The 26,604-nt window shown below is 41.7% G+C and overlaps 3 protein-coding genes across 5 annotated transcripts; 1 reads left to right on the top strand and 2 right to left on the bottom strand.

Moving 5' to 3' along the window:
- The first annotated feature begins 359 nt into the window (after positions 1 to 359).
- On the top strand, positions 360 to 8,180 carry acvr1l (activin A receptor, type 1 like). Its single transcript, XM_088002851.1, has 10 exons — positions 360 to 562; positions 2,189 to 2,363; positions 2,927 to 3,169; positions 3,278 to 3,483; positions 3,582 to 3,681; positions 4,308 to 4,454; positions 4,545 to 4,820; positions 5,019 to 5,216; positions 5,341 to 5,471; positions 5,919 to 8,180. Exons 2-10 carry the CDS (start codon positions 2,291 to 2,293, stop codon positions 6,048 to 6,050), a joined length of 1,506 nt encoding a protein of 501 aa, XP_087858977.1. The 5' UTR covers positions 360 to 562; positions 2,189 to 2,290; the 3' UTR covers positions 6,051 to 8,180.
- Positions 8,032 to 14,338, bottom strand: d2hgdh (D-2-hydroxyglutarate dehydrogenase). 3 transcript variants are annotated; one of them, XM_014971386.2, is made up of 10 exons: positions 14,173 to 14,338; positions 13,537 to 13,857; positions 13,389 to 13,446; positions 12,568 to 12,707; positions 12,296 to 12,489; positions 11,261 to 11,429; positions 11,038 to 11,181; positions 10,224 to 10,366; positions 8,925 to 9,090; positions 8,032 to 8,845 (listed from the first exon to the last, which is right to left on the bottom strand). In XM_014971386.2, exons 1-10 carry the CDS (start codon positions 14,183 to 14,185, stop codon positions 8,583 to 8,585), a joined length of 1,611 nt encoding a protein of 536 aa, XP_014826872.2. In that variant the 5' UTR covers positions 14,186 to 14,338; the 3' UTR covers positions 8,032 to 8,582. The 3 variants fall into 3 exon arrangements, with proteins under 3 accessions (XP_014826872.2, XP_014826873.2, XP_087858975.1); XM_014971387.2 differs by lacking the exon at positions 14,173 to 14,338 and adding an exon at positions 13,947 to 14,141; XM_088002849.1 differs by lacking the exon at positions 14,173 to 14,338 and adding an exon at positions 13,947 to 14,139 and having other exon boundaries at positions 13,389 to 13,469; positions 13,646 to 13,857.
- Positions 14,339 to 15,071: 733 nt separating this feature from the next.
- Positions 15,072 to 26,131, bottom strand: LOC106906213 (RNA polymerase II elongation factor ELL-like). Its single transcript, XM_014971382.2, has 12 exons — positions 25,801 to 26,131; positions 23,376 to 23,420; positions 23,170 to 23,291; positions 22,000 to 22,160; positions 19,419 to 19,717; positions 19,174 to 19,298; positions 17,611 to 18,097; positions 17,418 to 17,511; positions 17,270 to 17,336; positions 16,215 to 16,386; positions 16,066 to 16,110; positions 15,072 to 15,966 (listed from the first exon to the last, which is right to left on the bottom strand). The coding sequence occupies exons 1-12, from the start codon at positions 25,933 to 25,935 to the stop codon at positions 15,838 to 15,840; spliced, it is 1,881 nt and encodes a 626-aa protein (XP_014826868.2). The 5' UTR covers positions 25,936 to 26,131; the 3' UTR covers positions 15,072 to 15,837.
- Between the last annotated feature and the right edge of the window lie 473 nt (positions 26,132 to 26,604).

Raw genomic sequence — 26,604 nt, 5'->3', positions numbered from 1 at the left:
ATGGTCAGCGTTCAGATGTGAACTATGAACATAATTTAATCAATTCAGCTTGAACTTGCGTGTTATCTTGTCGCATGTGGCTTTGCAAAACACTGCAAATCCATGTATGTTCGCTTCTTAACGAAATATCTACAGTCAGTGCATGTTGGAGTTTGTAGCAAATGCTAAGCCTTTTGGAGAGGAGAAGAAATCGGCTCTTTTTAGTTAAGCCGAGCAAAAATGATCCGAATCCACGAGAACAGTATGACTCATTGCAAACATGGTTTCTAATTGAGCTGGTGTTCTAATGTGCTAAGTAACATGTTATCAACTGCTATCTATTCAGTCTTAATTGAGTGAAGTGCCAGCTTGCCTTCGGAGGCTGTCGGAGGACTCTGCTGCCCCACAATGCTTCTGGATGATGATGTTTTGGTGACGTCTGGAGACGAAAACAGCCAGTGGGTGGGCTGGAGCCCTGCTTTAGGACTGTTCAACGCTGCGGATAACGTGGCTATGAATATTTGAGCCTCGTATGTGGACACACTGAGCTCCCAGAATGAGTTAGAGGGCGCACCTCTGCCAGGTATGTGGTTGTTTTTTTTTTTAATCATTCCTGTCCCCGGTGCTCCAGAGATAGCTTAGCTCGCTGGGCTAACAGCCTGTCCGACTGGCGCCTCTCAGGCGGCTGTGGACGGACAATAAACCAGTCTGTGAACGGCTCCAGGGTACCAGCAGGCCTCTATTTATTGAGTTTTACCGTCAAAAACATCCTGGTGGCGTTTCTTTATCCGTCTCTAAAGGTTTCGTCATTGGATTTAAGCTACTCGCTTCCAAGGGGAAATCTTCGTCTTCCGCGCTGCTCTTGACTGCGGAGAATCTGTTAAAGTTGGTTGAAAACCAGTCTGTGCAGCGAGCAGCTTCTTTATCAGCGGCTCAACTGCATTAATATGATACTTTGAGGTAAAGCTGTTCTATTTTAGTCATTTTTGTATTGCGATTTGATGCAGGCGCGATGCTAGATTCTGTAAACACTGGGGGGCTTAGCCCAGACTGGAAGTAAGTAAGCTATAAACATTTTAAACTAGTTTCTGCGCCAAAACAATTAAAGCGAAGGAAACCGTAAAATTATGCCACTGTCGAATGTATTAGTACTTCTAATAGTTGAACATTTCAAAATATTTCCATACTTACTGCACTGGAATGTACAATACATAATTATTAGAATACGTGTTAGTTAATCGATTTGTAATTGACCCTTTAATTAGCAAAAGGGTGTTGTTACTTGAGAATATATTTGTTGAGAGCAGCTAAAATAAAATTTAAAAAGAAAATATTTAAGTTTCCATTAACTTGGTTGAATCCTGAAATTAAGGCATGTACGGTTAATCAAGCATCAAGCATGTGCATCACATTTGTTGATCATTTCTACTTATTTATGCCTGTTGGTACCTAAAAACATTCACTAAGAGTATTTGATTTGCAAATAATCAGTTAGTTTTGTCTTCAATCAGACACTAGTTCTGTATGTACCTGTAGTGTTTAGTTTGTTTCTTTTGAGGCTATTAGTTAGGATTTTGCTAAAATCCCCACTAAAAAGGCAGCAAAGGTTTTCCTGACCGTTCAGTGTTTGCTCAGAACATGTGAAAGAGTCCTGTACGTGAAGCTGGGTTATTGCAGGTTGAGGTAGAAAAATGAAAATTGAAATAAACTTGCTGATTCTGGGCAGGAAGCATTCAGAGTCTGTTTCAAATTTAGCAGGTATTCATTTTTTTTTATGTACCAAGATCAAAATAATAAATACATATAGCTGTGATACTTATTGCAGAACTTTAGCTCAGCTTTCTAAGTTTATGTAATTGTATTTTTGGTGTGTGTGTGTGTGTGTGTCTGTAACTCGCATAGTCCTCACCTGTCCTGAATTGCATCCCATTTGTCTGTCCCACGATTTCTAAATCAAAATCTAAAAACATGACGCTTCACATCTTATTTTAAAGAGGACAAACTTGCATTTTGATTTTCTTCTGTAACAATTCTAGTCGTTTGATGCTTAAACGGACCGTTCATATCTCAGGCTATTCAGCCTTTGGCTGCCAGACCTCATGTTACCCTTCGTCTAATCAATTAGAGATTTGTGTTTTCTCTGAGCCTCTGAAAGTTCGCTAAAATTCTAAACTGTCCTTTTCTTTCTGTCTGAATTCATGATCGTCAGAGAACAGAGGGCGGTAAATGAGATTATGCACACTGCGTCTGTCCTCGTTGACCTCTCTCCATCTCTGGCATCTCTTCATCTGTTTTGTTAGCGAAGGGAAACATGGATCTTGGCAGTTTCCACGTCCTTCTGCTGCTCCTCCTGCAGGCTCTACAGGCATCGGCTGAGGACTCAGGTACTCTTTTACATCTTCATTAACCTGTGAAGGTTTTCATGCATTAGTGTGCAAATGTAGCCAAACTGAAGGGTTTTCACATTTTGTCCTGTTACAACTGCTAACTTTAATGCATTTTAGTGGGATTTTATGTGATGGAGCAACACAAAGTGGCTCCTAATTATTAAGCGGAAGAAAAACAAAACTGTGTTCCAGATTTTTTTCCACAAGCACAATTCTGAAAGGTATCTCAGAGATGATATCCCAACATCCCAAATCATTGGACATCTCACAGAGTTGTGATCAACCTAACCAGACAGCCAGGGCTACAATGATATTTGATAGTTTATATCAAATGATATCCATTATATATTTTCCCAATGAAATGTGTGTGTGGGGGGGGGAAATGTGAAAACTGCAAGATATCTACAAGACACTTTTCCTGTAATGTCAGGTGAAGATGTGATGCCTTCTGCTTAGGTGTTCTAAAACATAAAAATATTTATTTCTGCAGGGTTTTTTTTCCCTCGGATTATTTGAGTCCCTTCTTTGTGCGCTGGACCTAAACCTCATGTCTTTTACAGAAGGACACCTGATGTGTCTTTGCGAAGGCTCCAAATGTCCTCAGACCCCAGAGTGTCGAGGCACCCGGTGCTTCTCCTCCATTAAAGTGAGCGGCGGCGAGGTGCTGCTGGAGCACGGCTGCTTCAAAGAGCGACTGCAGTGCTTCACGGCGCCGTCCTTCCACCAGGCCGTCCACTGCTGCTCCAAGCACATGTGCAACGGAAACACCACCAGGAGCTTCCTGATGTCGCTCCTCATATCAGGTCAGACAGCAGGGAGTCGGGACCGTGAATCTGAACGAGCGCCTTACCGGATGACGGAGGTTCTCATAAGCATCCTCTCCTTTTTTTTTTTCCTCTGTTTTCCCACAGCCCCTGAAGGGGAACCGGTTCGGTACCGGGTGGAGACGTTGGCTCTCTTCGTGCTCGCCCCAGTGGTGGTTCTGGTCCTGCTGTCTGTGGTGTCGGTGCTGGCCTGCAGGAGGCTCCACCGTGGCCGCCTCCAGAGGCTGCAAGAGTTTGACACCGAGCAGGGAGATGGTCTCATCACCTCCAATGTGGGAGACAGCACTCTAGCTGTAAGAGTTGTACAGATTAATGAAAAAAAAAAAAAAAAAAGTAATAGTGAACTAGGACAGGATTCAGTTTGAGCATCTGCTCGTCCTTTCTCCTGCAGGATCTTTTGGATCACTCGTGCACTTCAGGCAGTGGTTCAGGTCTTCCCTTCCTCGTCCAGAGAACTGTAGCCAGGCAGATCAGCCTGGTGGAGTGTGTTGGTAAGTGGACTTCTCTGAACAGCCGTGTTTCAAATTAGCCGTGTTTCCTTCTGCTGGTTTGAAGCGACTCAATCAGGATATGTAGAAAGTTTCTACGTCTGTGCCTCTGGTGCCTTTTGTTGTCTGTCATTTTGACAAAAGCGACCAAAAAAAAATCCATCATACTCTTAATTTTACTCGTCATTTTTTAGAAATAAAAATGACATATTTATATATGCATTTCTATTATTATTCAGTTTAATTAGTATTTAGCAAATGAGACAGAGAATCCATATCGTGCCGATGAATGCACGTAACTTTTTCACTCCAGTGACAAAAAGCACCACATATCTACATATAAATTAAAACATTGTAATAATCACAATTTTTTTGGTCAAAATAATGACCACTTCAAGTGAGTGTGGAAACATTTTGTGTTTTTTTAATTTGGCTGTTTCCGTCAACCTTTTCTAACACGTTTCTTCAAAATGCGCATTAAAAAACCCCCCAGATGGAAATGCGGCTAATGACAAATTGAGTTTACCGTACCTAATAAATTGAGTGTTGGCTGCTTTTCCACTTTTTCCGTTCAGCCATTTTCCAAGAATACTTCCTGAATAGAAAAAAAAGTACTCTTTGTGTTTCAGGTAAGGGGCGATATGGAGAGGTGTGGCGCGGTCAGTGGCAGGGGGAGAACGTTGCCGTGAAAATCTTCTCCTCCAGAGACGAAAAGTCTTGGTTCAGGGAGACGGAGATCTACAACACCGTGCTGCTAAGGCATGAGAACATTCTTGGTGAGTTAAACTTGAACTACCGAACCCGAACAGACGGTTGAAAGAATCAAGTGCTCAAAGTTTTTCGTTCGGTTTGCTCGTGTCTCCCAGGATTTATGGCGTCCGACATGACTTCTCGAAACTCCAGCACTCAGCTGTGGCTCATCACTCAGTACCATGAAAACGGCTCGCTGTACGACTACCTGCAGCGAGTTGCCGTGGAGACGTCGGAGGGCCTGGCGATGGCGGCGTCGATCGCCAACGGCCTGGTTCACCTGCACACCGAGATCTTTGGCACCGAGGGCAAACCGGCCATTGCACACCGAGACCTGAAGAGCAAAAACATCCTGGTGACCAAGGAGCTGCGCTGCTGCATTGCAGACCTTGGTTAGTTTTTACTTCATCTCCCGTAATTTTTTTTTATATATATATATATATATATATATATATATATATATAACAGATTCTGCCCTTATCACAACTTGCAGGTTTGTAGACTGTGTGTAATTAACATATCTCTCCTTTTCTTCCTGCTCTCTCCTTTTCTTCCTGCTCTTTTGCTGTGATCCTGTTTGTGACTTGCAGGGCTGGCTGTGACACACACTCAGGCTGACAACCTGCTGGATGTGGGCAACAATCCCAAGGTTGGCACCAAGCGCTACATGGCACCTGAAGTGCTGGATGAGACCATTCAGACCGACTGCTTCGACGCCTACAAGAGGGTCGACATATGGGCCTTCGGACTGGTGCTGTGGGAGATAGCGAGGCGCACGTACAGCAACGGTGAGCGCCATGTGTGAAGCTCGGGTGCCATGGTGACGCAATCGTTCCAGCTTCTGTGCAGACTAGAATAGTTTTTGTAATTTCGCTCTTTTTTGTTTTGTTTTTTTTTCCTGCTTGACTGCAGGTATCGTCGAAGAGTACAGACCTCCCTTTTACGATCAGGTGCCAAACGACCCCAGCTTTGAGGACATGAGGAAAGTGGTGTGTGTGGAGCAGCAGAGGCCTTTCATTCCTAATCGCTGGTTTTCAGATCCGGTGAGGAAAAGGAAAAACCTTTTTAGTATTTTTTTTTTTTTTTACTCACATTTGTCACAAAGACACAAGTTAGAAAATGAATTGCTTTAAGAGCATTTAAGGAAGTAACTTTAGTAAGACAGCACAAAACTACAATGATTTAGTTCTGTTTTAAGTGCTCTGTTTAGTTTTTCTTAAGTTGCTTTGACTCTGCTAACACTAGTGTCAGGTTTGCACTAAGATTTTTTTTCTCACAATCTGTTGTTTTCTCCTGTATGTGAGAGGTTTCTGCACTATTAGATGCCAAGAGGTTTTGCCGTATCAGCTCATGAGCCTAGGCTTCTTAAAATTACCCATAAGAACTAAACAGTTTTCCGATGCAATCATCCAACGCATTGTTTTTATCTGAAGGCTGTAGTGAAGACATCGATTGTGGAGCTTCCTCTAACGCACGCTTGTCTCCCTCAGACGCTCTCTGCTCTGGTTAAACTGATGAAGGAGTGTTGGTACCAGAACCCCTCTGCCAGACTCACAGCGCTGCGCATCAAGAAGACCCTTGATAAGATCCACAGCTCCCTGGAGAAGGGCAAGGAGTCGTGAGACGGAGGCGCCTGCATGATGTCAGGCGGCTTGGAGTTTGTTGAAATGAGAGGCAATCCGAAGGATGGAGACGGACAGGAAAGCTTCTATCCTTCTTTTGCTCTTCCTTTCTCTGCTGTTGCCTTCCACCAACATCCCTCTGTTTGACTTGAAGACATTTGGAGCCGTCGCATTTGGACAAACCAGCCGTAGCCGTGGGACGCGTCCCGAGTTACCGCCGCGGACTGTTACAGGGTGTGAAAGGTTGGCATATTATAGCACCCGATCATAGCGCTTCAATGCACGGTCTACACGGCTCTGGGTCCGGCCTTTCTACACACACCGAACACTACATGCCGAGTCCAGCGTCTGATCTCCGGCCAAGCATTTTCTTTGGCATGCGTTTGTGGCATTCTGCTGAGAGACAATCAGATTTTGCTCCACTCACTCGGCGTGATCTGAACAAGCCAACGAATACTCGACATGTTCACTTACTAAAGGAGAAGAGCCAATAGAATCAAAACTTTTTAGTCCCGTTTTAAAAGTGATATTTATGTATTGAACCTCCACTGTTACCCACACTACTGAGGATTTATGCAAGACTGGTGTACGACGATGATGATGTGAACATACATAGGCATTAACGCTATTGGACTAACTATCATCACTACCAAGTAGGAAATAATTTGCTGAGAAACACAGAGGAACGTTTGACTTTTTGATATTGAGAAATGGGATGAAACAGGATGCGGGCGAGTATAAAGAGAGAACGCTACGCTGTTTGAAGTTTAAATTACATTCTCAGTTGGGAAGAATATTATATTAATTTGGGGCTTTTAATTGTTTATTTAAATTGTTCTGTGATGGAATGAGTTGGCAACATACTTCACTGATTATTAAAAACAAAGATTAGGCAAACTTATGCAACCTTTTGCCAGGAACAGGATTCAAATGAATACATGCATATACTTTGAAGCATTTTATGGCTTATAATCAGTTCCAAGGACTTACTGGTTTTAGATTGGCTGAAGCAGGCTAACAGTTAGCTTAATTATATAAAACATTTTTGAATGATGCTTAAAAAAATCCAGGTCAAGACAGGAACTCAACCAATTTAAATAAGCTCAAATATTTTTCACAAGGAGGTCTGGTGGTCAAATGTGCAACTGATTTCTGCTTTAACCTGGTATATGGATCATCTAAAAAAAAACAAAAAAACATTTTCCACAAACATTAGGATGTATATGTTGAGCAAAAAAAGAAAAGCCATTTATAATATTGGTCAGTGTCACTGTAGGGATTGGTGGTGAGTGAATAAGAGTTCATAGCAAACAGACTTCAGATTAAGTGCATAATCTAGTTTCATGAAAAAAATTGTTCCATGTAAGGTTTTATTTAAAAAAAAACAAAAGTTTTTAGCTGATGCCTGTGAAATATTTCAGTTGTAGTTTTTTTAATGCCTTGACCACCTCGCCATGTTCGAAAACTTTTTATGCTGCATTAAACATGTCAAGCATATTACAGGCACAATGTGCATTAATTGGCAAAGGACATATTGATAGTGTGATAATTACATTTCTTGTATATTTATATCTGAACCTGTATGTATACTTTTGACCATGTGTTGATTGCAGAAAACTAAATCCAAATCGGTGCTCCAGTCTTTTGTTTTTCTCTACAATGAAGTTGTCAAATTAAAAACCATTAAAAGCCCCAAAATAACATTATAAATGTCCATATGGAAGGTTCAGAAACTTCTGACCTAAACTATAGGCAAGTAGTAAGATCTAATATTTTACATTAAGGCAATGAAACACACACTCTCACATTAAATGTGTGAAACTCGAGCAGAAAGGAATAGACGGGATCTGCTGGTGTTGAGCTACTTTTTCCTTTTTCTGTCATCCAGACGACAGCAGCTGATTTTTCACTCGAGTCTCTTCAATAATGCGACGCAGCAGAGGCCAACTAAATAACTGGAGGGAAAAGAAAACGCTCCATATTCATTGGACACTTATTTATATTACCGGTTCAAAACTAAAACATTGCCTAGGTGTACAAAGGAATAAGCTCACAAGTGCTGGCTTTGCTTTGAAGAAAAATACCGCTTTGTCTCTTTTTTTTTTTACATGTAATAAAACATTTACTGCATTCTTGCTTGACGATTAACTGATTATTATAGTTTTAGTGTCCAAGCTTTGCTCAGTTTCATTCCACTTCAATCTGAAGCAAACACAAACCTGTAGGACGTCATCTGATGCTGATCGCTCTACTCTGGTGAATCATGATGGCCCAAAGGTTACACTAGCATGCATAATTAACAGTTTCTTTTCTTTCTGAGCCACACTGAAAGGTCTGCCCTGTCCTTTTTAAAAGCCACACCTAAAGCCCACACCTAAGCAAGTCAAAGTGAATGTTAGACTGCAACAATTTTACCAAAAACATCTCATTGTTGTTTTGGTGCAAAGGTGGCAGCTCTGAACTACAAACGTACGAAGAAGATTGCAGACAGTAAGCTGTGAAAGATGGCTTCTGGAACATTTCCATCTAAAATCACTTCAGATCATCTGGTAAAGTCTTATACGGGTTCAGGATACCTTTGGGGTCCAGCACCGTCTTCATTTTACCCATGACGGCCACAGCTGGCCTTGATTTACTGTAATAGATGTAATTCCTCTTTTTAAGGCCCAGTCCGTGTTCTGCGCTGATGCTGCCCTGAAACTTGGCCGTCCATTCGTAGATGAACGGCTCAATGGACGCCAGCAGGGCGGGATCCTTTGCAGGAGAGGTGACATTAAGGTGGAGGTTGCCGTCACCTACAAGGGGGAACGCGAGAAGAAGCGTGAGAACAGGACGGAAAACCTCCCGACTCATCCTCCCGTCCCGTGGTCTTACCGACGTGTCCGTATCCCACCACGCTCCTGGCTCGCTTTCCCAGATGCTGCCTCATGTCCGTCACCAGCTGGTAGATCCGCTCCACCGGAAGGGAGATGTCGTACTTGTAGGTGAAGCCGTCGTGAGTCAGCGCCTCGGTGACACGTTCGCGCATTGACCACAGCGTCTGGAGCGGTGGAAATGGAAAGTCTGAATAAGTCATTCAGCTCTCACGCTCTCAAAACTAAAGCAGCAGCAGGAGGAAACGCGGCTTGACTTTCATTAATATAAAAAAGGAAAGAAAGGCTCCCAAGAATATTACCATTATTAGCCATAATTCTCTATAATTTTCATTCATTTTAAAATATGAAATGCATTCACTGTGAATTTATGGCAGACGTGTGTACAGTGTTCGGGCTTTAAATATAAAACCTGGAAGAAAGACGAGACATGAAGGAGGTAAGGATGACATTTGGAAAGGAGGAAGAAAAAAAAGCAGGGAAGAAGTAAGAAAGGGACGACAAAGAAGAAAGGCATGAATGTTAACACAATATGGGACAGGGAATAAAGTTAGGAAATACATATTTTCTAATCCAGACAACATAAATGATTGTCCAAAACAAGAAGCTCCCATGAGGTTAAGAACTATTTACATGTGTTTTACATGTATACATGCTAGTTGACATAAAAATAAATAAAAAACTTAGCTTGTTTTTATCTTCATTATGTTATCTTAGCTTTTATCATGATTATTACAAAAACAGATTTGAAAGTGTACTGCCTGGAAAAAGTTCAAATGTTGAGTTTCCCATCAAAAAGCCAAAGATGGGTCGACTTCAGTCACTGGTTGATTTTCTGTGTGTGTCTAGTTCAAAAGGACCGACTGTGATGGTTAAATTTTGAAGGAACGTCAACATAATCACCTGAACCAAAAGTTTCTCAGCTGATTTCTGCACTGAAAAAACAGCGATTGTGTCTCATCACAATCTGGTCAAAGATTGTGATGAGACAATCTTTGATTACTTCACTCATTTAAAGTTTTGAGTGGTGTGTTGCAGTGGTTTGGAGACTATTTTCAGGGCTTGCTTTGACTCTCTACTCAGTGACTCAGAATAGACCACTGTGTCTGAGTTTGTTAGAATGAAAACACAAGTCACCCACTGCAGGACTGTAGGCGTCCGATGTGCTTTTAATAGCCCAGGGACACGAGAACCGCTCCACGATGCAAAGATATAAGAGTCTGGATAAAAATATTGTCCATCCTTATTATTTTATGTCACATTTGGTTGAACAGGTGAAGTGTTAAGAACATCCCCTTACCTTTATTTTTGATTCCTCGGTTGCTACAGTACCATCTGTAACTAATAGCGAGGTCATCGCTTCCTCTAAAAAGTTGTGGAGCTTCTGCGAGTCGTGGTCTGAGTCAGATCCAGATGTTTCGATGACGATGTAAAAGGGGCAATCTGCAGAAAACAGAAAACATATATACTGTAAAAGAATTCACACCACCAGAACTTTGATTACGTTTTGTCATATTACAACCACCAGCTTCAAGAAATGTGACTGGGATTATATGCTGTGCCTCAACGCAAATTGGTAGTGCAGTACATACCTGTGAAGTGGAAATAAAATGATGTAAATAGTAAATTTTACACATAAAAAAAGTGTATTATTTATGTACTGTTGTGTTTTATTTTCGATATTTTAAGTATCTTCCTGTTCCAATGCTGAGTGCTCTTTACAAAATTAAGGTTTATTCATCTTTGAGAGGGAGAAATTGCATCATTATGTTATTATCAATATATTACTTGAAAACAGTCTCAAAATGACTATTATTAAAATATTATCGTTTATTACAATAATTACAGGGACAATTAATGAAGGCAAAATCTGTCGTCATATGTATTGAACCCTGTTGCCTCTTGATTCCCCCCCGCTCTGTTCAGGGCCAGGATTTCATTCCTAGTAAAAGTAGCCAAGAGGTTCGTGGCAACTGGACGAGCAGCAGCTGCATCCATTACCTTCTGTTGGTACGTCACATAAATTCCCGATAAAATACACTGAAGCTAGTGGTTGTAACGTGAAAGAATGCGAGTCATGCGTTTTTATAAACTACTGGCATGTGTGTGCATACCAGAGATAGGATTGGCCAGCTTCAGGTGTGTGTTCAGCAGCCTCATACACTCACTATCCAGGAACTCGAAGGCTGACAGGATTTCTCCCAGCATGCCTTTGCAGAGCTGAAAGGTTTTCAGCAGCTGGTCAAAGGTTTCACAGCCTACAAAGGAAAGCAGAAACGCTCACTGCTCTGCTCTGTCGTTTTTACGCCCGGGAGACGAACGCGAAGAAGCTCCTACCCAGGAAAACAACGTTGACGGATTTTGGCTTTCGAGGGCAAAGGATGGAGACCGCAGTGATGATGCCCAAAGTGCCCTCTGAGCCAATGAACAGCTGTTTGAGGTCGTATCCTGTGTTATCCTTCCGCAGCGTGGACAAACAGTCCAGCACCTGACCATCTGCCAGTACCTAAACAAGAGATGCGTTAAAAATTTGAGCTTTGGGTCAAATACTACACAATCCTCACAAAAAAAAAACAATGTCAGGTATAAAAGCCACATCTGTATCCAAGTTTTATTTTAACAATATTATAGTTGTGAAGTTTGTCAGAATTAGTTTATCTTGTAGATTTTTATGTTATAAAAGCACACAGACCACTGAAGTGGACACTAATGCATCATAAAATACACTATCAACTACTGGCCATCATCTGCAAATGCAAGAAATTATTTTTGTTAAATCCAATATGGCCGACAGACAAAAAAGCATGCCCACCGACCCGGTCCCTCCTTCTACTGTAGACGACTCTTGCAGGTAAAAAAAAAAAAAAACAATATGGTGACCTCAGATAACCGTTAAGAGCAATACTACTGATGTATTTTTCAAATAACAGCTTTGTATTTGGAGAAAATTACAATTGATCACCTAAAAAAATTTATATATATGTAAAATTTTATTTATATATATATATATATATATATATATATATATATATATATATATATATATATATATACACACACACACACACTAGACAATTGGAGTTACATGCAGTGTTTCATGGGTAATTTTGCTATGCATTATATTTGTTTTTAACCATTAATATTTGATGTACTTTTTAGCTGTGTTTAATTTTACAACTGCTATCAACTGTTCATTGGGAGCCATTTACTCTGTAGTCTGTTTGTTTCTTCTTTTTTTTTATTGCATTTTATTTAATGACCCGGGGTAGAAGCTGCTGGACTGATGTTAGCCACCAACTTGATTTTCTCCCTTGTTAGAATAAACACAGTGAAACCCGAGTGCGTCTGTTGTGGGCTCACACATCCACTCACAATTTCAAGGCCTAGCACAGTCCCGTGCAGGGAGCCGTATCGGAGCAGCCGCAGACCGCCTGCGTTGGTCGCCACGTTGCCCCCGATCTGGCAGCTGCCCTTTGCTCCCAGATCCAGTGGCATGATGTAGTCTCTCTCCTCCAGGTAGAGGGACAAGTTCTCCAACACACAACCTGCCTGACAGGTCAGAATACCTGAGGAGGAGAATCTAAAGAGTTATTGTTCAAGCGACCTTTCTTAAAACCGGTGACTGGTTTAAGGTTGAACCTTACCAGAGATTTTATCAAAGGAAAGTATGCTGTTCATGAGAGAGGTGGAGAGGATGATCTCGTCATACACAGGCACGCTGCCGCCGACTAGACCAGTATTACCTCCTTGAGGGTTCACTGCCAGGTTGCGACTGTGACAGTAACTAAAGAAGGAAAACACAAGTCCTCATGAAAAGTGGCAATGTGGTTACAGGGCCTTACATAAATAGCCACAGTCCTTGAGTTTGTATCCCATTTTGTCGCATATTGACACACCTAAACAAAGCAGTTAAAAAAAAAAAAAACTTAGAAGTGTGTTGTGGATTTTTATTCTGCTGGTCATCTATGTGGCTCTCCATTAAGAGGGCAGCTTCTATAACTCCTGAAAAAAAAGCCTTCCCACAAAATCATGTTATCACCATTGGAGTGATGCATTTAAGGTGATTTTCAGCTTCTTCTTTTTTTTTTTTTTTTTGCTTGTAGACCAAAAGATGGGCCTGCCACTGTGGTTTCATCTACCTTCTAGGTTTACTACACAGCTTGTGGTAAGTGTCTTATTGCTTTCAGTCACTGCACTCTCAAAGGCAGAATATGCTTGGTCTTGCTCTCTCAAGCTCCTCCAGAGTTACAATAGGCCTCTTGGATGCTTTTATTATCAATGTTCTCCTTCCTCCATCATGTCAGTGTAGCTGACTAGTTGGGTCTTGGTGGGCTTTCAGATTTTTTTTCAAATATTAAAAAATAATCTCTCCAGTTTAAATTTGTGCAGTGTGTTCAAATATTATATTTTTAAAGAGATAAAATATGGAACAATATCTCAGAGCATTAAATAGTCACTAATATACCTGAGAATTTGTGACACTTCCTGTGTTGTCTGAGGTCTCAGCAACACTTCGCTTGACCCTGCAGGACTCAGACACAAGGATCTAAACATGCAGTAAACGAAGCAAATAAAGTTAAAAAAAAAATGACACATGCAGTTCTAGGATTCACCTCTCACCGACTTCAGCCAGTCCTCATTACTGGACTGTACCAGGTCCGGGTCAGTGATGGCCCTGCCTGGCAGTGTCTTTCTGAAAAAGGTCAAATCCTCCACAGTTACCCTGGAGAAAGGCAGCCTCCGTGGAGCAGCGGCCGGGGACGACGCGGGTCCATCAGGTCCAAGGTGAAGCTCACGGGAGAAGGTCGCACTTTGTGGACTGCGGCCCCTGAGAAGAAGCTGCACCTGGAGGTCAACAGGTGGGAGTCCCGCTCTGGACAGGAGTCTCAGCGACGTCCTCAGCTTTTGTGACGTCTGGAAAACTCCTAACATGACTGAGAAGATGGGGACGAGGAGGTGTGGATAGAAGTCACAGAAAAAAGTGGGAAGAAAGTCACATATTTGCATGTTTGTTTTTTCTTACCTGGTAGTGGTACAAGGAAAGTTAGTGAGCTATAACAATTATGTTTAAAAATTACAACCGCTACTAGTAATGCAGATTTCTTTCTTGAAATGGTCATGCAGCATACACAAGCTGTCCTACTAAATAAAATTGCTGGACACACAAGCGACACACACCTGCATTATTAGCTTGGAGTGTTTTATCACTGACCTAAATGACTTTATACATAAAAATATGTTTAACCCACCGTAAGCGTTCATTTCACTGCTCACGTTCCCCCTTCCGTGCGTCTGTATTTTCCCTTCATATCACCCCGAGCTGTCTCTCATAAAGTTCAAGGACAGCTTAGTAATTTACAGATTTCAATGTGTTTACCACTAGCATGCTAACAAAAGCCGGAAGTTGTAACTAGGGCAAAAAGCTCCGGGGCAGCCAATCAAGAGGCCGCTCGTACATTCAGCCAATAGGCGAGGCTTCAGTTGTAACTGAACAACCAATCATTGCTTACTATTTCACTACGCTTTATTTTTGTTTTTTAAATATTTAAAGTCTTCCAGTTAATACAAATAAATCGAGCAATTTCTTTCCGTTATTCAAATTATAACATTTATCTTTTATAAGTCTTCTTTTCCCATCCTGTCACTTTTTAACTTTTTTATTGTATAAAGCATTTATGCATATTCCATAATTAATATAAATACTCCAAAACCTGCATTGGCCTGCAACTTTAACCTCATTTAGAATTTGTAAACAATGTTTACTACTAGTCAGGTCTGTCCCATAAACTTAAACTACCGAGGTGATTTTTCCCTTTTCAAATATGCAACCATAACCTTTTGAACATTTATCCACTTATTAGTGGAGTGTTTGTCTATGTGTACAACTTGATATTGTATGTGAAGATTAGAAAACCCCCCAGCTTATTTAAACTTGTTCATCTGCTTCTAGTTTTACCTTGAATAATCAGCACATCCGTCAAAAATGCTCATATGACGTCTATCTTAACGACGTCCAGAACTATAATAAACAGCAAAGAAATGAATGGACAAGGCAATCATCAGTTGATACAAAAGAAAACACAAGAAGTTATAACATCCTGTTATCCACACCAGTAAGAATCCAAGAAAATAAAAATGAGAACTTGAATCTATACAAAATTATTTATTAGAAACCTTGACAATACCTTTAGTTTTACTCATCATGCGGTCTGTAAAGTACACAACATGCATTATTTTCACATTTCAGTGTTTTAAGTCATCTCAGCTTACAGTATGGACGGCTCTGTACATTAGTTTCAACCATTTGTAATTTACACTTGCAGCGAATGTCAAGAGTACATTCCCTGATTACGCAGTTGATGAGCAATGAGTCCTGGGTAGAAGTGAATTTTTAAATGATTTTATCCAAACTGATGAACAGCTAACACAGATGAAGAGCTCAGCCAGCTTAAATAACACTGAAGGTCAGGCCTTTGTATTGTCCTAGCTGCCGTCACTAAGAGAAAAAAATAACCCTCACCTGACAAATCATGCGGACTTTCTGGATATGTACAGCATGCAGTTTTCTCAGGTTAAAACTTGAACACCAACCTGGCAACCAGAACATACAAGCCATCCTTCACAACCAAAGTGTAACGAGAGATGAGGACCTGCTAAATGCTTTCAGGGTCAGCAGCTCATCTCATCGCCCGTTTCCAGTTTGAACCGCCTGAACAGAACTGCAGCGACTTCTCGTGTCTGCACCACGTCGGTGCAGAGCTCCTCGCTTTCTAAGAAAATAAGCCACTTTTCTTTAGTCTGAACACTGCTTGATGTTTACAGCAGGTTGCTCCAGCCACGTCGGCTGCAGGTTGATGGCGCTGAGCTCAGCAGCCTCGGGACGTTTCTCCTCGTACCCTCCCCAGCCGGGAGCTTCATTTGGGGCCGGAGTGATCCACTGTGATCTGCTGCTGATCGAAGTCTGATATGAGCTTCTTGATGTGGGCCAGCTTGTTGTGTAGATATTCACAGTGAACTTTGTCCTGATTGTAGTTGGGATTGGACTAAAGAGACGAACAAGGAAAACAAAGAAAATCGATTACCTCCAGGCGAACCAGAGGAAACATTTGTTGAGGAGCAGTGTGAAGAAAGAGGAGAGTTACTTTTTTAATTTTCCGGTACTCTTGTAGGATTTTATTCCGAACCGTCTGTGAGAGAGAAAAAACAACGACGCACAAATCAGAACGAGCAGGAAATATCCACACCTTCAATAAAATGTGCTAAACCGTGTATTTTTCTTCGTATAGCTTACTTTGTATTTATGCGACTCGTGGTGAAGTTGCTTGAGCTGAGTGTCCAGGTCCATGAACTGCTGCGTGACGCTGTCGATGCGAGCGTGCAAGTCTCTGTACTCGCTGTACTCCTTATTGAAGTCCAGCTTATAGCTCTGTCTCTGGCTGTGGCTGGAAATGGCCGTGTACTTCCTGCACAAAGGAAAAAAAACAAAAAAACAACATACTGGTTTGAGCAGGAAAGCGTCCATTGTAGCTCTGACTTGATGTTTATGCTTTCTGTCCTATTTGAAGGTGAAACAATCGACCCAAAAAGATTAATAAATGGCATGATTTTCATTAAAGGGGATCCTTCATAAGGTGTGGATCTACCACAACTTACAGATGCCTGAAAGTCGTATCTGTAAGTCGACTAGAGAGTTACAAAAAAATAACTACTTAACAGAATTATAAGAGCAAAAAAGAAAAAAAGAAAAGAGTGTTTAGATTTTTATTGGGATGGAAAAGAATAATCACAAGGGCTGGGTATCAATAAACTCCAATTTAGATTCTTTGGGTTACATTTAAATTTGAAATCGATTTGATTCAATATAATATTGCAATATTGATTTTGTGATAAATAGTATACAAATAATTAACTGGATTTCATATTAATCATTTTATGTGTACCTTGCTCAAATCTTTGAGCACTTAAAACATCTGAAAATTAAACGGTAGCACAATAAACTGCAAAAGTTAAAACTATTAAATATAAAAATGTAAATATTTCTCCTTATAGAAAGAGATAATTCACATAGTTTTGAATGACCCGTTTTATTAAAAACGATTTTTGCATTTTTAGTTTGGGAAAAAATACATTTTGGTGCCCTGCGAACGCTTTCCTTTTTACGTCTTCCACATAAAATTTGAATAAAATTACGGCTGTATCCTTTTCAGGCCTCAAGGGAAGACCCAGGTTTTTGCAAAGACGCGTTCCTGTGTTTGCTGTCCTGCAGGTTGCAGGGGAACAGGAAAGCAAACAGCCCTGTAACTATTGCTTAAGCAGGAACGCAACTAGGTCAAACAAACAACTTACGATAAATAGTCTGCTGAGTCAGTGTCAACTTGAGGTACGTTGGAGTCAAACATTAGCTTACTCGTCTCTGAAAGAAACAAAGAAAAGCTGTAAGTGAGCAGAAAAGTACAGAGGAATTAACGGTTTCACCAAGTCTGGCAGTTCTCACCTGTGCGTTGCAAAGGAGCATCGTTATTTGAATAATCTGAACTGCAATCTTTGTCTTTTCTCCTATGCTTCTTGTCTCTCCATTCTTCTTTCTCCTTAAAAAACAAACAAAAAAAAAAACATAAAAAACATCAACAAATTACCTAAAATGGAAATCCCAACAACCACCTTGAAGCAGGCACCCGTTTTCTCACCTGATCTTTGCGCTTGTGTTTGCTCTTCTTCTTTTTGACCGTGTGTCTGCTCAGGTCGGGCACCATCAGAGGCGGAGGGGGGCGATCCGACTTGGGTTTCTGTTGCTCCTCTGGGTCTCTAGGTTCCTCTTGACGAGCATCCGTCTGCTCCAGTCTTTTAGCCACTTCTGCTTCCTGCTGACAAACTGCTGATAGCGAGTCAAAAAGTCTTTTGGGGTCAAGCGAGTTATTTCGCCCGTCCTCTGCTGCTGCAGCTTCGGCGCCTTTCTGAGCCTCCTGTTTAGAAGACCTCAGTCTGAAATTCTCGCTTGGTGATTTGCTCGTCAGGTGAGATATTCTGGGCTTCTTGCTGGCCAGAGGATCGGCGTATTCATCGAGGAGGGAGTGTTTTGGGCGGTGTGCGGGTGATGAGTTGGGGGTCTCTCGAAGAGGGCTGACCTGGGCCTCGGGGACAGTGAGGAGGTTCTGCTGTGGCTGGAAAAGTCTCCTGCAAGGGAAGCATTGCACATCAACAATCAAGCAGGAAGGGAGCAGAAATAAAATGTTGCTGCGGCTTTTTCCTGGTTAAACAGGAAAACACAAAAATAAGGAACCAAGTAAATGACAGATGCGCCGCAGAGTTTCCCCCAGAAAACTTGCTAAGCCCGCTGGTAAGCAACAGACAACTGTGTTTTTGTGCTAAGACATGTTAAAAGTTGATATAAAACTTAACAATCTGGTTAGGGTTACTGGAAGTCATTATTGACAATATTTAACAAATACCAAAAAACATGATTTAAATAAATAAGATGCTTTTTGCACTTCAGCTAAATTCTAATTAAATAAACCGCCAGTGGATCTTAAAACAAGCTATTTAATGCTGGTCACACTAAAAGTAAAGTCAGTTTAAAAATATATATATACAAGATATGTGCTCACATCAATCTTACTGTGCACTCAGGTTGGTGGCACAAATAGAAAGTCACACAGGTTTCTATTTAAGGCTGAGTTCTCGTCACGCCGTCAGTGGTTTGTGTTTAACATGCGCGAGCCGATCAAGCGATGTGGCTTTTATACTTCATGCGTCTGTTGGTGCAGGATTCTCTAAAGCTGAGCTGCAGTAGAGCAACCATGTAAATGAACCTACTGTGGTAGAGCACCTTATTAGATTTATTAAGCCGTTTCAGTTCTGAGAATGTTGTCCTTTTGATTCATGGTTTGCTCATTTTGAATGATTTTTAATTTCCATTTTTATTAAGAACATCCAGCAGAACACATTTCCAGGTAAAGAGTGACTTCATGCAGGTGACAGTCGGTTTATGCAACGCCAAAGGAGGCTGATGATGATCATCATCAGCCGTCATGCCTTTCAGCATGACTGCGTGACTTAAAACCGAAGTAATGTTTACAACATACCCACTCTCTGATCTTACTTAGAGATTTATTTTCTATAGGGTTAGAAAATAACCCTACAGGTTTTCCAGCTACTCAAACAGCTGGAAAACCGGCATTAATAAATATAATAAACAGCAAATAACTGTTTGATGGAACAACAAGCAAACAGTGAGGATTCGTTTTTATTACCTGACGAGGATCCGTTTAAGCAGCTGCTGGTCCCCTGAGGTGTAGCCTGGCCAGTCCTTCTGCAGCTCCTTGTACAGGCCGTCCTTCAGGACGAACGTGCTGTCTCTGTTACTGAGCTGTCCCACCTGCAAAACAAACGGGCCACCTCCGTCAGAATTTCTTCCTGCACCACACGTCGAACGGCAGTAAAATTATTCAGATGTTTTATTGGATTCGTTCCCACAGCGTCAAAGTAACTTCGTCACCTCCATCATCACGGCGTCCAGCACGTCCTTGTCTCCGTCTGCGATCCCGTCTTTCTGCAGCCTCAGGATCAGCTCGGGCCTCTTGTACGGCCTCAGAGCCAGCAGGTGCATCACTCTCTCCCTGAGGGGCCGCTCCCCAACGTCACCGACACTTTTCCTACTCACTGGACAGGGACCCTTCCTCTGCCTCGGCAGGCTGGCCCCCTTCTTGATGTTGTTGAGGAGGGAGTGAGACGAGTGTTTGGGCTTGGTCAGCTTGGCCAGCGCCGGAGCCGGAGCTCGCACCGTCACCTTCTTGCCTGAGAAAGAAAATAAGGAAAAAGGGAGAGGAGAGAAAAAAAAAGGCATCAGCAATAAGTACGTTTAGAAATTGTGTTCATAGCACCTTCCAGATAAACAGTCAATTTATTCCTTACTGCTACACTTAGAGCACCGCACTCAAATACTGTTCTAAAAATACAACCTCCTCATTATCAGGCAAGTTTTGGTGCAGAGTCCCAGACATGACTGTGCTTTGGCAAATTTGTGCAAAAAGCCCAGAACAAAGGCTTAAGGTCCTTGTGAAGGAACCGGCTGCAGCTGGCGAGAGAGCGTGATTATCCACGGTGAGACGAGTCCTGTACAGACACGGTCCATTCAGACAGGAGGAAGCCATTAGTTCAAAAGCAACACAACAAGCCAGATTATGGTTTGCAAATACACAAAAAGAGACACAACCCCCAAGTTGTAGAGACACGTCTCGTGGTCTAATCAAACTAAAGTCACGTGTTTAGCCGTGATGACCGTCGTCAGGTTTGGAGGAAACCAAGCTAGCACACCTCAAAGTGGGGAGCGGCGCTGGCACTTTTATGTTCTGAGGCTGTTTGGCTGCAGGAGGGACTGAGGAATGAAGATTATGATAAAATACTGAAGCTGAATCTCAAGAGATCAGCCAGGAAGTCAAAACGTCGTCACACATGGATAAGCACTGACCCTCCGCACAGCACCGGTCTTAAAGACAACAAAGTGGCCAAAACAAAGTCCTGATTTCAGTCCCATAGAAAGTTTGTGTAAAGAGCTGAAAAATGGGTTTGATGCTTGCAGAAAATCCAGGTTTCCAACAATCTGGAGGATTCAGTCTGGCACGCTGGAGATTTTTATTCAGCCTGAACGTTTCAGAAACTTCTTCATTAGGGAAACTGTCAAGATACATTTGAAAAGTAAAGATAACAGAAAAAGCTGAATACAATTCTTTTAAAGAGCAGTATAATACATAAACACTGCCAAAAAGTGTTGTATTTTTTTTTTTTTGCTTTGCTTCTTTTTTTTTTATAGTTAGTACAAGTTTTTGCATTAAACATCACAAAATATCCTAATTATCCATGTCCAAATCACCCATAAAATGTGATACATGAGAAGTAAGTAAACCAAGTAAATAACTCTGTGCCACTACATCCTTAAGAGCTAACGAAGAAGTCTGATTTTGCAGCAGAAAAGCAAATTAGTATTATTCATGGTTTATAATAATTTCCTGTGTGCAAGAGCGTCTATGTTACAACCTTCTTAAGAATGTTTGCAATTCAGGGGTGTTGAGCAATCAGTCTATGGGAGCCAAGAGATGACTGATCTAAACTCAGTTTAATAGGCCGGAAGTTAAAAAGGTTATCCACAAAAAAAAAAACAAAAAAAAAAAACAGGCCCTTACCAAGAAAGATTTTTAATTCAAAAGGCAATCAATCCCATATTATGTTATGTTAGTTTAAATAAAAAAGTGTTACTTAAACCCCACAGTCTAAACTAAATATGCATCAACAATGAGGTTGTTAAATCATTTTAGACAAGATTAGACATGAGAGGAGGAAGTTGTTCTATCTTAACTTTCTCCACTTGCAGAGTTGTGAATAAAAAAAGAAAAGACCTCAGTTCACCCCACCAGAAAGCCACAGTCAGGCTAGAAAGACACAAACAGAGCACAGCGAGCAGATGTAGCAATCTAATTTAAGACAAAACCACACTGTTGCACAACCCTGGCATGAGTAATGTTGATTTTCTCCCCCCCCCCTTTAAGCTTCCTCTAAAACGACAGACTCATCATATCTTAACATGCTAAACTCCATTTGTGTGTCTGTGTGTGTGTGTGTAGGTTCACTGAGAGATGATGACAGAGACTAACATATCATCTCAGGAGGAAGTGGTGTGGTGGTTGGATATGCAACAACAGTGGTAGAACAAGGAAAAGCTAAAGCGCTGGCTCTACAACGCAGAGAGCAAAACTGATTGTCCTGCATTTGCACTGTTCATTTTTGTGCTAAACTGAAATGCAATCACCAAGAAAGAAAAGGGACAAAATGTGCAGGAAGAGCAAAAAAAAACAAAACAAAACAAAACAAAAAAAAAAAGAAAGCAACCCTTAAAATATCTGTTTACTACACATGTTTCCAAGGCAACCAATGCAATATGGCTGACAGCATTTTCAGGATATCAGAGAGAGAATCGCCTTCAGGCCGAGCGCCTGTCTTGCGCTGGGTTTCTGGTTGTATAATCGCGCACACACACACACACGCACACTGCAGACATGCAAGCCCTTTTCCGTTCTTCTTACCCTGGTAGCGTGCGCCGTTCTTGATGACGATGGCCCCTTTGCTGCGCGTCTCCTCCTCGGCCTGGGTCATGCTCTGGCGAGCCTTATCATACGAGTCATCTGTGGCGTTGACTGTCATCTTCTTCTGAATCACTCCGAGACATGTCAGCTCCTCGGCAGCACTGAGAGCACAACGGGGGGGTGGTGGGGAAGACAGTCAGCATTCAGCCTGCCATGATTGATGCTCCTAATAAAAACCTAACCCGGTTGCTTAAGTTGATGCCCGCTTGCATCAGCCGGACCGTTTCGCCGGCCGAGTCCAAATTCGGTTTTTAGGAACGGCTCTGAAGCGTGCCAGTTCTGAATCCGACACGGGGAATTTAATTTTCTTCCTCGACGTTATTTAAATTCTCTTCTCTGCTTCCCGGGTTTCCTCTGGTAATCAAATCCAAAGATAACGTCAACAATGCAACTTTATGTGAAAATGTTGCTGCAGACGAGACGACCTGTTAGCTGTTGAGGGAAGTAATTTGCCTAACCAGAAGCCCAACTGTGGCTGATTTAAAAAAAAAAAAAAGGAAAACAACAATAAATAAAAAACTTCTCTTTACTAGAGAGAATTAAAAAGTCCAACTTTTATTCATCTTCTACTCAGAGAAATGGCTAGATCAACAAGTAGGAACTCAAAACGTTGCCTTCTTCACCTAATAACACTTTAAATGGACAAATTGCTTAAAAAACAACCACTGGGAAGAAGACAATAAAAGTTGCTATTTTCAATACCAGGGAGGTGCTTCGTGATTGAAGGGCTCACACGAATGCAAGAAACTATTTCAAATATAAACGACTTTCTACAACAGGTCAAAAAAAGCTTATTGTTTGTTCAGGCTGCAAGACAGCAACAGAGAGGAAGACTTTCAGTGGATAACAGGAAGGCTCAGGAGAGTATAGTAAAGGCACTTTTCCTATTAATCACAGTCTGGCGTGAAACATATGGAATTTGGAAACGTTGGCAGCTACCATCCCACTGAATATACAGCTAAACGTCAACGTAACGTTAACCGCTACGACTAAATGCTAATGTAAGGTCCCAACGGTGGCTGTCATTTTGAAAAGCCGGCTGTTCACTTGTTCAGAATGAATAAAGCAGTCGATATTTGCGTTTCTGCTGGCCGTTCCTTCATGGCTTACCCCGCGTCGTGCTGCTTGACGCAGTCGAAGCTTCCGTGCGGACTGTTTCGAGCGACGTTAGTCACTCCGAAGGTGAAGATCCTCGCTTCATTTCCATTTTCTGAGCAAGGTACGGCGATTCTCTACAACGGAGATTGGATATTTTTTAAGATACAATACGAGGGAAAACACAGTGTTTAGGGAGCGGAAATAGCAGGTCATCTTACCCCTTGATTTCCACTGAAGGTGATGGTAGGACCGGAAGACCAGCTCTAAAAAAGATTAAAAAAAAAAAAAACAGAAGCTGTGAAGAATATCAAGAGAAGCTGAATTTTGTGCGTAGTGATTCAGTACGAGTGTGACATAAACACACAGCACTTAGAAAAAGCAATAAACTCCTCCATGTTTTGTTACTTTACATAAACAAACCAGTGCAATTCATTTGGTTTTTGTATGGCAGACCAACGAAATGCAAGTGTTTGATTTTCAAGTGCAGAGAAAAGACAACTTATAAAGTATCCTTCTTAAGATTTACAAATAAATATCTGAAAAGTGTGGCATGCATTCATTCTCAGACTTCTGTATCTTTACTGTTCTTGCTGCCATTGGAGCTGCAGGTCTTTAAGAGTGCGTCTCTTGTCAGATTCTGGATTCGATTGTTTCTCTGGCTGGAGGTTTAGGGTCATTTCCCCGTCTGAGGGTGATTATCAACCCTACAAGTTTTCTTTCGGGATAGCCCTCTCTTTAGCTCAATCCATCTTTCTTTCCAATTTGACCAACTTCCCTGCCCTTGGTTAATAAAAACCTTGCAGATTGATGATGCCACCATCTTTCACCTTGGGTCAACATGTTGATAATAAGGTGACGGGTTAGTTTTCTGACGCACGCGTCACTTGCCAAAATTTTTTTACTTTTGGTCACGTTTGACGCCACTCTTCTTATCGCTTTAATTCAATAATGACTTCCTTCTTGTCACTAAATAAAGCAGAAATCTGTGAGATCCCCAACTAAAAGTTGCTGACTGATTCTTTCGCAGGTTTCCTTCATGGCTGTTTCTCTGCTTTGCTTCTTGTCCAGCCTGCAACCTTGCAATGGCGATTGGATTTGGTAAATCTGTTACCAATTGTGATATATGCTTATTTTCTCCTTTGTCTTTTCCATCTATGCTTCCTACACTCTTGAGATTTGATATTTTGGACAGCTTCATTTGATCGGTGATCATCTAATGTCGTGTGACTCTGTCCAGCTGGCTAAATATTACCTTAGCATTTAAAATGCAAGTTCATAGCACTTGGAATATATAAGCTGTTCTCCAGACAGTCCTTTGCAAAAACAAAGAGGCTGTATTTGCAATGTATTCTGCAGTTTTACTGTATAAATGTATTTTTCTTTGTAAAAAAAAAAAAGAAAACAATCATTTATTGTGTGTTGGTCATAAAACCTGAATAACATTGAGGTTTGTGCCTAAAATATGCCAACAATGTGAGCAAGTTCAAGCACAAACTCTTTAGCAAGTCCTTTTATTTATAGTAAATACATCCATGACCCATGTCTGTGCAACATTTCAACCATCCCTCAGATTCACCTTTGATTTTATGACCAATAAACAAATGAGTTGTTTAAAAAAAACATCATTTTGATTATCTATGCAAACATACAGCAGATTCAGCATCATAAATCTGTTCAAACATCATGACACAGCAAAAAAAAAACAAAAATGCGTTGTCACATTGAGTGAAATTAAAAAAAAAAAAAAAAGCTCGAGTGACACGTCTGCAGCCCTGATGGAAAGTATGCAGTGACTACCATCTAAGTGACCTTTTTAAATCGAGAGTCCACCTGTTGAGTGCGCAGTGTGAGCTGGCAGCCAGCGCAGGGTCTGGCCCTGCTTCATGTGCAGATGTCTTACTTTTTCCTGCGTGATGCGCGCAAGTGTGATCTGAAGAGCCGTAAAGCTCCGAGTCTCGGCTTAGGTGATTCCCCCCCCCCCCAGCCGTTCCGTCTCATCGCCACTTCAGGTCAAATTATGACGAAATCGATCGGGGGGGTTTCACCTTTAAGCTTTCAAAGAGGTGGCAGTAATTTCCTCACCGAGGAGTTTCCAACCCTCGTTACAAGGAATTGCTGATTTGAGGAAGTGTCTGTTACGTTAGACTTCCTGCAGCATCTGGTTCAGTGGTGATTAACTGGGTTAAATGGTGGATTTTGAGTTCAGTCACTCTGCCATGGCCTAGTTTTAGAAAAAAAGTATAATATCAGTCAATGACCAGCGTGGAGTTTCATCCAAATATTCCCTCCTACTACAAGCCTTCACCCCCACAGCTTCTCCTCCCTCACTTTCCTTCTCCTGTCCTCCTCACTGATGAGCTGCCCTCACACTTTGCCAGAAGCTTGTTTGGACTTGGCCAGCAGCTTGCTACAAGCTTCACAACACACACGTTTCCGCGTTGCATTATGCAACATGTATTGGCAACAAAAAAAGGTGGTGGGGGGGCTCGTTGGTAGCAACCACCTCCGGGGGAAGGTGGCGGTGAACTTCGGCCGAAATTCACAGCACAACCCCCGTCGCTTCGTTTTTAAAGCAAGCGAGAGGCCCCGTAACAAGTTCATGCGGCGCAATTTACCGAGAGGAAGAGCAGCGTGAAGACCCACCTTGCCGTTTTGAAAGGTACCAATGGCTCTTGCCGCGCTGTCAGTGAGTTTTACGTGAAAAACAGAGACGTTGCCGCCGAGGTCTAGTTTACCGCTGGACAGTCCGTAACACTGCTTCTCCCTCAGAGCCGACATCGCGCCACAATCCTCCCGTCCCGGTCAGAATTATTCCGAACCAAAGCAGCCCGACGAGATATAAATGGGCAAACATTGGCCAGTCGGATCCAAAGAAAGACCTCCACGGAGCTGTGAGGCTTCTGCTGCTGCTCCGCGGCGCGCTATTACGGCTGAACTCAAAGCGGATCCTATTGGTCGAGAGACACGCACAAGCCATTGCGTAGGTCTTACGTAACCACTTCCACTCTTTTTGTTGGGTTTCTCGTCCTCGTCTCGCTATGCTAATGGTCCTTTACATGAGGTAATGGGGGAGACTCATGTTTGCGAAGGGCTATGGCAGGCCGTAATAAGATATAATTCAAACCACTGGCCATGAGAGTGGTCTTCCATCATTAGACCGCTAAAGGCAGATATATAAAGATATATTTAGATATAGATGTGAATCTTTAGCTCTATTAGTATATGTCAATAAATAAAAACAAAGTAAACAACTTCAAGTTTAATAAATCTCATCTTGATAAAAATTTAACTTTTTAGTGAAAAATACAGATTTAACCAGTCCGAGAATCCTAGATTTTGAACTAAAGGTGATCAAATGCAGACCAGGTTCCTCCTCCAAAACCAGTGCATTAATCCTTTAATACACTGTAAGCTACAAATAAGTTTCCAACTTCACTGTCATAAGTC

Source organism: Poecilia mexicana, unplaced genomic scaffold, assembly GCF_051168715.1.
Source record: "Poecilia mexicana isolate PSO_F unplaced genomic scaffold, ASM5116871v1 scaffold_22, whole genome shotgun sequence".
Lineage (NCBI taxonomy): Eukaryota > Metazoa > Chordata > Actinopteri > Cyprinodontiformes > Poeciliidae > Poecilia > Poecilia mexicana.
The sequence above is the reverse complement of the archived record's forward strand: the minus strand, read 5'-3'. Positions and strand labels throughout refer to the sequence as shown.

What these genes read in the sequence shown, in the direction of transcription:
- acvr1l (XM_088002851.1), top strand. Translation starts at nt 2,291, where the DNA reads ATGGATCTTGGCAGTTTCCACGTCCTTCTGCTGCTCCTCCTGCAGGCT. An exon ending in CAGCCTGGTGGAGTGTGTTG is followed by an intron (nt 3,682 to 4,307) that starts GTAAGTGGACTT and finishes TTTGTGTTTCAG; the next exon opens with GTAAGGGGCGATATGGAGAG. An exon ending in AAGGCATGAGAACATTCTTG is followed by an intron (nt 4,455 to 4,544) that starts GTGAGTTAAACT and finishes CGTGTCTCCCAG; the next exon opens with GATTTATGGCGTCCGACATG.
- d2hgdh (XM_014971387.2), bottom strand. Translation starts at nt 14,043, where the DNA reads ATGACCATTTCAAGAAAGAAATCTGCATTACTAGTAGCGGTTGTAATT. An exon ending in GAAGTGTCACAAATTCTCAG is followed by an intron (nt 12,708 to 13,388) that starts GTATATTAGTGA and finishes TTCCTTCTTTAG; the next exon opens with TTACTGTCACAGTCGCAACC. An exon ending in GGTGGGATACGGACACGTCG is followed by an intron (nt 8,846 to 8,924) that starts GTAAGACCACGG and finishes TCCCCCTTGTAG; the next exon opens with GTGACGGCAACCTCCACCTT.
- LOC106906213 (XM_014971382.2), bottom strand. Translation starts at nt 25,935, where the DNA reads ATGTCGGCTCTGAGGGAGAAGCAGTGTTACGGACTGTCCAGCGGTAAA. An exon ending in CCTTCAGTGGAAATCAAGGG is followed by an intron (nt 23,292 to 23,375) that starts GTAAGATGACCT and finishes TCTCCGTTGTAG; the next exon opens with AGAATCGCCGTACCTTGCTC. An exon ending in ACGAGTCGCATAAATACAAA is followed by an intron (nt 16,111 to 16,214) that starts GTAAGCTATACG and finishes TCTCTCTCACAG; the next exon opens with ACGGTTCGGAATAAAATCCT.